At 38.1% G+C, this 9,698-nt stretch overlaps 1 protein-coding gene across 1 annotated transcript; it reads right to left on the bottom strand.

Annotated features, from left to right (window-relative positions):
* Positions 1 to 4,265: 4,265 nt before the first annotated feature.
* On the bottom strand, positions 4,266 to 9,438 carry LOC107785756 (transcription initiation factor IIF subunit beta). Its single transcript, XM_016607127.2, has 6 exons — positions 9,106 to 9,438; positions 7,292 to 7,400; positions 5,809 to 5,939; positions 5,650 to 5,724; positions 5,083 to 5,232; positions 4,266 to 4,721 (listed from the first exon to the last, which is right to left on the bottom strand). The coding sequence occupies exons 1-6, from the start codon at positions 9,298 to 9,300 to the stop codon at positions 4,602 to 4,604; spliced, it is 780 nt and encodes a 259-aa protein (XP_016462613.1). The 5' UTR covers positions 9,301 to 9,438; the 3' UTR covers positions 4,266 to 4,601.
* Between the last annotated feature and the right edge of the window lie 260 nt (positions 9,439 to 9,698).

The following is a 9,698-nucleotide window of genomic DNA, read 5'->3' on the forward strand; positions in this document are numbered from 1 at the left end:
CGAAGGTGTTGGATCACTTCTGCAGATAGGGCTGCAGGATCGGCCCTAGACTTTCGAGCCTTGTTTTTCTTGGGTTTCGAGGAACTTTTTGGCGAAGCCCTTTTCCATTTCTTCTCCTTTGTTGGCTTTGGAATTTCCTATTTAACGGGCAGAGGCGGCCTCATAATAACAATGTCTCTAAGGACTATGTAAGGGGAAAGTAAGTATTTTACAAAGAAACATCAACATATGAACAAGGGAACTCACAATGATTTTTAGCTTTCCACTAACCCTTGGCCAAATCACGCTAAGAACGATCTGCATGTGAAGAAGGTGGAGGCCAGTTGTTGAACCCAACCTGCGAGGTCTGGAATCACACCAGGAAACCAAGGGGAAGTTGCACCATCGAAAAGGAATTAGATCGAGGAAGAATAGGGAAGGCAGAGTAATAAACATCATCGAAAGGATTGTACTTATGTTTCATGTTCCATTCCTCGGAGAATGGCATCTTTTCGACAAGAATTAAGTCAGAGGTCTTGATTCAGACAAATCGGCTCATCCATCCATGGTCCTTGTCCTCATCGATGCTAGAGAATAGCGCCTTCGAGGATCCTCGCTGGAGCTTTATCAAACCACCTCGATAGAGGCGAGGGTTGTATAGCCTGATCAGGTGGTTGAGTGTCAAAGGCATTCTCTAGACCTTGCCCGAGAAGTACCTGAGCCAATTGACGATGCGCCAGAAAGAAGGGTAGATCTGGCCAAGGGTCACCCGATACTGTTGACAAAAATTGAGAATGACTAGATCTACAGGACCCAGTACCGGATCTACGGGACCCAGTATGAAAGAATAAGTATACACACTTAGGTATCTTTTCACATTAGTAGTGATGTCCTCCTCTGGGGAAGGAATCACCACTTCCTTGTTCTCCCAATTGCAGTCCTCTTTTGCCCGCTTGAGATCGGCTTCAGATATCAAGCAGATGTATCGGGACATAGGCTTGCATCGGCCTGGAACTGATGGAGGCTTATCGATTTTGAAATCGGAAGATAGCTCGCATGGCCCAGGAATGCATTCCTCGATACGAGGCGGCATCGTCGTTCTACCACCGGCCAGCCGCGATGGTGAGGAAACTTTTTCTTTTTGAGGAATGATTTTAGATGTTTTAGCCATTGCTGTTGAGAAACTTAAAAGAAGAGAAGAAGTTGATGTTGCAACAAGAACGAATTGAAGAAAGGATGGACTCAGAGAAGATGAAGAAGCTAGTGAGGTTTTGGGAAAAGTTTGAGAAGTAAAGATTGTAAAAGCTGTGGAATTGACCTATTTATAAGGGTCGCTGCAACAGTTTGGGGAAGCTAACGGCCGACCATCAGCCGCTTTCAATTAATGACCTTGGGAACTATACAGACACGCCCTTTCAATCACTTCTGTCGCTGACATCATAAAGTGGACGTCACGATCGAGGCATCGGAGGATCGAGGATCAAAACGTTTCTTTTCACTTTTTTTCTAAGAAAACACGGGAACTATCTGTATACGGTCAAAATCAAGTATGCCCGATTTCATGGGCTCGAAGAGTGGCTTCAAGCCCGAGTTCAGAATGGACCGAGCTTGAGCCCGATGGACCGAGCTCGATCCCGATCACGGAGTACAAGGCTCGAAGATCAAAGTACGCGATGAGCACCGAGGCCGAGTATGACGAACCCCGAGATGATGCCGTTATGGGTTTGTAACAAAAAGAGCAAGATTCCCGCAATGTCCCTAAGATCACGGCATAAATTCCGGAATAAATTTGTACGAGTTTGTACGGATTTGTACTAGGCGGTTAGACAGCTGTCCCAATAAGATTCCCTTCTAAAAATGGAAATGTACCTTGTAAAGGATTCCCCTATTATATAAAGGGAAGCCCATTCATTTGTAAGATCATCAATCATTGGCAAAAAAAATATACATTCTTACTTTCTTGCTCAGTACTCATCAAAATTGTCCTTTGGCTTTATTGTTCTTATTTTATTTTTCTTACCGACTTACCTCGAGGCCACCTTAGCTCGAGGTCGAGACTTGCTTGCACACTGGTTTGATTCAGCTTACTTCTTTAATTTATACGTTTGATTTCTTAGTTATCAGTTAGTATTGGACTAAATCACATATCTTTAAGACCTCAATACAAATTTAATTGTTACTCGGATTTTAGTGGTAAACAAAGATAATCCATCCACCTATCCATAAGTTCATGTGCTATTCTATTAATTTCTGCAACATGAAAATCATACATTCGATGTTTATTTCACACCATATTGACAAGTACATACAGAAAGTTCTGGCTTCACTACTGGGCAGAACACAAAGGTGATAGAGATCCATTGAAAACTATAGATGCAGATACCAGAAGACAATTCTCGTCTAGCAAATTGCAAATTCAGATTGGCATACTGAATTTAAAATACAAATTCAATCTTCAAAGTTATTTATAACTAGACTGTTATTACTAGTGAACTAAAAAAAAAAAGATAAATGACATTGTACGTGTTAAAATCTGACCATAGGATGGTTGTTCTTAAAAAGGAACGATAAGGGGTCAAACAAGCCTTAATTATGCCCACAGGGCGTGATAGCAAAGAGCACCTCGGCCATTGCCGGGGTCAAACCATCGGAAAACTTACATCGCAGAACAAGCGTAATGTTTGGGCGAGCGATGAAGGATACAGTCATAAGAAAGTACGCTGGTCAAAGACCATTAGATAAAAGGAAAAATTGTTAATATATATACGGGGAGCTGAGCCCAGAGAAAAATTATAGGGAGTTTTCTCGATAGTCATCACTATGAGGAGAGTTTTCTTGATAGTCATCACTATGGAGTCAACAAGGGGAATCTCTTTGTCATCAACAGTTCCCTCTCTTCTCTTTCTTTGCTTCCACGATTATGGTGTAAAGTTGTCTTAGATGTAAGGCTATCATTCATATTTGATGTACGATAATTATCTTAAGAAATATTACACGTCTTGTTCTTCTTCGATTTTCGTACTCAGATATTTGGATCTAGAGTTAATTATGTTTGGCTAAAAGTTACCTTCTATATCTCTGATATTTAGTTTAACAAAAGGATTTAATACTTTTTTCGACAAACAGACATGAAAGAATGTCTTGAGTTGTGGAGAATAAATGCAATTCATGATTCTTCAGAGTCCAACATGATGCAGAATGTTTGATTTGGAGGCAACCACTACTTCACCAGGCCACAGCATAAGGGAAATCTATTCATCTCATTACAAACTGAAAAGTATTCCTAGCATCAAGGAAAAATTAAATAAAACTGTAGCCGAACATGATTGGAGACATTAGATAGCGCACTGTCACCATTTTCATTTGACATGGAGCGCAGACACAGGTATACATGTACTGTCTAATATTGACATCGCTAAGTGAAACAGTAATTTTCGAGAAAAAACATGGATATATAACAAAATTCTGCTGTTGAATCTCATATTTTTCTCTCGATCTCTAATTAAACCAACATTTTGCATTGTGAACTTAACGCTAAATTTGTCCATAGAACAAGCCTAACCTGAACAATGACTCCATGAGAACAGTCCAACAAAGCCATCCCAAACCCTCCCCCGCCCAAGTACTGAAAATAGAGTATGCTTATGTTGGATGATGATTAACGCAAAGCCCATCCAGCACCCAACCTTCCCAGAGGTGCTATATATGGGACTCCCAAGGATACAAGCACCCCAAAAATAATTCCCTCTCATAAATCTCAACACAAGAAAATAGTTAATAGTGTAAAACCTACTTTGAGAAGAAACTAGATAACCTATTCCCATGTGAATTTGACTACAAAACTCATTTAGACATTAATTAAAGAAAATAACAAATACCAAATCCTAAACATTTAGGTTTCCTACTCCAATTTGAATCACTCTTCAATAATTCCTATAGATTAACGCTTTCATGTATAGATTAGGTGCACTACATGAGTTCGAACTTCGTTGGGAACCAAAAGACTTGGTATTTAAGTGAGAAAGGTAGAGAGACGAGTCTGTTACCCATCAGTCCCGAACCATGAGCTAGTTGACCTTTGAATATTTCTAGGTTATATAAAACAAAATTATTATCTTCTGCTCTTTTTTTTCTCCCATTAAAAACCATAATCTTATCTGAAATCTAGTCTTCGGGAAGGTGGAGTGCAAGGAAAGTAATAAATTGTTTATATAAGCTAGACTCTTATATCCCAGCATTACTTATTTCCAATGATAACATTCCTTGAGGAGTTGAGGCAATGATACTTATCAAACAAAACAAAATATTCCTTGAGGTAATAAAAATTAAAAGGGCAGTCGGAGAAGGGCTAGATTACATTGGGTCTTCTTATGCATGCAATGTTCAGCGACCCAGCAATTTATACAATAATAACCTTCTTCCCTTTTCCATGGGGAAAATTTATACAACAAAAGAATAGCAGTTCAGTTCTATAAATCCATTTCCATAGAGGACAAAATTCATACATCCCATACTACAGCACCTATCAATTGGTGAAAGATAGAGGTATAATGTTCACGACACTAAATTCTACTAAAACTCTAGGTTCCACGACCAAACATGTATTGAAACAGAGGGACAATTCATTCAGCACCTGTATCCTCTACAGATTTCTTATACTCCGGCTTCAACTCGTATGTTCCTTGGTTTGTTCCTCTTTTATTGTACACGCAAAGCTCATTCAATATCTCTTTCAAAAATTGCTGCAAAGCAAGTAAAATAGTTAGATATAATATCATGAGGTAAGGAGAAACGCAACCACGCAGAATCAAAAGGAAATATAATCAAAAGGACAAAATGGACATATCTGAGCAAACATGGAAACAAAATTATGTGATGTGACTTGGATTGCAAGAGCTATCGCAGTGAATCTCACACTTACCTCAAGAAAACTATGGGTATTAACTTCATTCTTAGATGAAAAGAAAATAATGAGTATTAACTAATCTCAAAAACAATAGGTACTAACCAAAAAACCCCAGTAAAGTAAGTGTCCGATCACAAAAAGAAACAAATAACTTAAGGATTTTATGACAGAATAGACATTCGGATCAGACAACATACCGCAGGTTGATCTGTTTCTTGCACTAACTGCTTCAAAGTCCAATTGGGTTGTCTCTCAAAAAGCTTAAACATGATATCTTCCAGTTCGCCGCGGTCCCTTCTAGTTCTCTTGACTTCTGGCCCCTTAACAGGAGCCGCCTTCTTCTTGTCCTGCATGGGAAAATAAGGATTTAAAGAGACTACTAATTATTCCATTAACTTTCTTGCAGAGATTAGAAAAGACCATGGGGAGCATTTCCATAATATAACTGAATACAGTGAGCCAAGTTGGCAAAGTACTCTGACAGAGGTTCATGCAAAACGAGGTTTCAAGGAGGCGTAATAGTGAGTGTGTGTAACCCAATCGTATGCTCTATCATACTTTGAAGATCATAAAAAGAATTTCTGTCTCAATAAGGCATTTACCAAATTTACAACTTAGTAAATTGCAGCATGTCAAATCATACACATTATATGACCTGAAAGATCCTCTGCAAAGACAAAATCTTCCAAAAGTACATAAAGCTGTGTATAAAAAAGGGAAGACAAGATTTCTAAATGTTCAGAGGAATAGATGATGGTCTATACCTTAGAACTGGACGCAATCAAGCCGATCATCCCAGGCATGGGCCTCATATTGACTCCACGATCATTATCAATGACCTGATTTTGCAGTAAATTAATCAAGGAACAGTCATGACAAAGTGTGAATGTTTCAGAGAAGAGATCAAATGATAGGAGATTTACCTGTATTTGTCTGTTCTTGATCATTGACTTATTTGTCCTTTCACGACACATTTTCCTGTACTCCTCCATGTTACGAGTATGAGGTGTCATATCAAACTTATGTTCGACCTTTCCTTCCATGGAAGCTCTTCCTTCAGAAAGAACAATAATTCGGAGAGCAGAGGTTGAGAGAGTGAATTAGGTAAATCAAATTGAAACCTGAGTGGACCGTAATGATTTTCAGTTGGAAAAGCTTAAAACAAAAACAGCCAATTCGTGACTTCCTCAGCACTAAGATAGATAATGTAAGCAAAGAAAAAAAACCATAACCAAGCAAATAAAGCTTAGATTTTTGAAAATATTCTAAAGTCATATATTGATGATATTGCAGAAAGAAAAGAATTTATAATTTACTCCGTCCGTTTCAACTTAGACGAGGTAGTTTGACTTGGCACGAGGTAAAAGATTTGTGGGGCCATGATATTTGTGTGGTTATAAAAGCTTCTAATTAAGGGTAAAATGAAGATTTTAAAGTTGAATTATTTTTAACTATCGAAATGCGTCATTCTTTTTTGAACGAAATAATAAGGAAAATGTGTCATCTAAATTGAAACAGAGGGAGTAAAACACAAAATTGACATAAACATACAATTTCATTATCTCAGAGTTAATGAAGGAGAAGTAAACAAAGAGGCAAAGGAAAGAGAAAATAACTACAATCACAGAGCCAATGAAAAGGAATCAGAGAATGTGGAGGCCATAGCGAGAAGTAGCCAAGAGATTTTCAAGGAAATTAAGCCTCTTAACTCCTATTAGGGCTACTCAGTTATTCTAGGAATGTAGGAGAACACTCTAAACATCCAACCCAAAACCTTAAGACAAAGAGTGGAGTGACCCAAGACATTTATAAACCTCTTTGGATGCCCCTGCATACCTTTCGTGGGACTTTAAATAACTCAACACCCTTCCACACTATTGAATTCTTAGGGTAAACACATGGACTTAAATGCATACTTAGAAGCATCAGAATTATCAAAGGTTGACTCTGATACAACGTGAAAGAATCTAAGCATCCAGCGTAAAAATATCTTAAAGCAACTGGTGGAGCAGCCCAATAGTTTTACAGATCCCTCTGGATGCTTGTGTACGTGATGTGTGTTTTTTAGATAACTAAACAAACAATAGAATCATGATACCAGTACCCAAACCAATTGCTATCAAATAGACAACTAAAATCTCCAACTGAACCTCACAATGCAGATGGAGGAGCCTAACCAGAAGCAGAAAGATACTGTTTTGAGACAAAAATAAATCAGAGAACTCAAACTCGTCCTTCAGTTCACTAGGTGTACCTAAACTTATAATGTTTTGAAGAAACAAAATGGAAATAATCAACCTGATTTAACTCCCGAAAACAATGCAGATCAAGCTAAGAACAATAGGAAACATCATCAAACATTCACATGACTTTATAACACTTAAGTGACAGAGCCAAGATACTTACCTTGAGGGGTCTCCGAGAAGACACACATTGGGACAAAGTCTTGGAACATATTCAAGGAGTAACTTTTCGGCACATTCCCAGTGTCATTCCCACCCATCTCCATAGTGAACTGTATATCATAAAGATTCCATAAGGGTAAAGATGCATATGAACAGATCCAGCATATAAGATATGGATGCACATGCACCCACCGTCTCGAACACAGATTACATCCATGAAAATATCAGGATCAGACTCTCTATATGCATCTAGTCTCACCTCAACTCCATTCTTCTGATGCTGCCTAAACTTACATTGTATTTAGTCTTTTTGTTTTGAGACCGTTTACCATCCTTAAACTCCTGACCAGTAGTTTGGAGAAAACTCCCCGACCACTATGAACAAGGATGGCCGGTCATAGTTCAAGCTTTTGGTTGACACCCTCTACACATGCATATACGAACCTTTAAAAAAAGAATCTAAAACTACTCTGTTGTCGAGTATTGAGATTTTGATGATTAACAAAGTTTGTTCAGATGAAATGCTCTAAGTACCAGGTCCTCAACATAACTGCTTAACATATCTAAGAACCAGCTCCTCATGGTTAAAAACCAGCTCCTCAAGGTTGACGATTGCATGTTTTTGCAAGACAGTAATTTTATCTCAATTTGTTGGCAGAGGACTGCTAAACATGATAAGGGTTGTTGTCCAAGAAGATAAGTTTGCATAAATGAAAGACAAGAGTCCCAAGACTTGTGGAGCCCTTGGAGCAGTAAAAGTCCTACCAAATGAAAAGCTGACTACGCATAGGACTCCTAAGAGATCTCGGAGCCAGGGAATTTAAATACTATCTTTTTGAACCACTGAGATTATCCTTTTACACATCAACTAAAGAACTACATTTTCTATACTCAAGTCGAGTACTAGTGTTGTATTCATTCTTGAGTCAATCTACTAAATGTATTTTAGGAAATCGAGTTGTAATCAAAGTGTCACATACAATTAGTGAGTTGGAGTGAGTGTTTGAATTTGCAAGTTAGAGTAACTTGTAAATCAAATAGTTGAAGTTAGAGAATTGCAGAGTATTGAGTTACGGATTTGTAATCGATACATTTGGCTCATTGTTCTAGTGAAGTTGAAGAAAAAATCCTACTTGGTAGGTCGTGATTTTTGCACCTTTTGAGCTTCCACGTAAAAAATGTTGTGTTTACTTTACTGCTTATTTTACTTTATGCTTACGCGTAAGGAATAAGGTAAAGAATCAAGTTCTTTAGTATTCTATAAAGGCACTCAAACTAACATCTGTATATACATTAAGAGGTACATTCACTGACTTTAAACCCTAAATTCACCACGGGAGACGCAGGATCATGTTCCAGAGGAATCGGTACTCACTAACATCCTAATTTCTGGCATACTGTTACCTATATTGGTTAAACCTAGCTCTCTAACAACAATGAAAAAACAAACATAACAATAACAACAACAACGATCCAGTAAAATCCCATTAGTGGAGTACGGGGAGGGGAGGGTAGTGTGTACGCAGAACTTACCTCTACCCGAGGAAGTAGAAGGCTATTTTCAAAAGACCCTCAGCTCAAGAATACAAACAAACAAACATAACCAAAAGCACAAATATGAATTTCGCTTCACGAAAATATCATAGATTTCAGATGATTTTTCTATCTATGTGCGTTTTATTTCAAGAAATTAAATTCCGAAATAGGAAACAAATGACGTGTTTATCTTTAGTTGTTTACTCACAGCACATAAACTAACTACGAGATAAGATCGACTATGAAAGCTGATTTTTATTAGATAAAAGAGAGGTTTACTTTAAGAGCAGAAGATTCATCGGAATGAAGAGGATCAACAGAGACAATGACTTTCGAAAGTTGCGGTGAATCGGCGGAGGTGGCGGCGGCTTGCCATGATTTGGAAACAACTAAAGGACACTTGAGTAACCACACTGCATCCTTCGACTTTGCTGTATCCACTGTTATACTACTGTTGCTGTTATCTTCCTCCATCTCCGTCGGCTGTTATGATCGGTTTTCCGATGATTCAGCTCCTCCAGTTTCGGCGGTCGCGATGTCTGAAATTGGAAAAGCGGAGAACTGAAGTGGACCGAGATTGAATCGGGTGTGGTACGGATAAAAGACTTGAGTCCACGTGGGAATTGTAATTTGTGGCTTGATATATTAGAGTTTTTGGCCTATCTTTGACAATGTGTCTATTCTGGTACTTCAAATATAATCATGAACATATTTAGTCCCTTAAGTATGTTAAAATAGAGGACATTTTGTCTCACTGACAGAATATGTCCAAGATCAATTACGGGGTTGGTTTCGGCATTCACCATCTTTTTAATTTACTTATCAAAATTTTATAAACCAACACCTACTAATAGTACAAAGCTGATAAATTT

The sequence above is a fragment of the Nicotiana tabacum genome, chromosome 18 (assembly GCF_000715075.1).
Source record: "Nicotiana tabacum cultivar K326 chromosome 18, ASM71507v2, whole genome shotgun sequence".
NCBI classification, from domain to species: domain Eukaryota; kingdom Viridiplantae; phylum Streptophyta; class Magnoliopsida; order Solanales; family Solanaceae; genus Nicotiana; species Nicotiana tabacum.

Coding starts and splice junctions, on each gene's coding strand:
- LOC107785756 (XM_016607127.2), bottom strand. CDS start 9,300: ATGGAGGAAGATAACAGCAACAGTAGTATAACAGTGGATACAGCAAAG. Junction 5,940..7,291: donor CTTCTCGGAGACCCCTCAAG/GTAAGTATCTTG, acceptor TTCTTTCTGAAG/GAAGAGCTTCCATGGAAGGA. Junction 4,722..5,082: donor AAGAAACAGATCAACCTGCG/GTATGTTGTCTG, acceptor CTTGCTTTGCAG/CAATTTTTGAAAGAGATATT.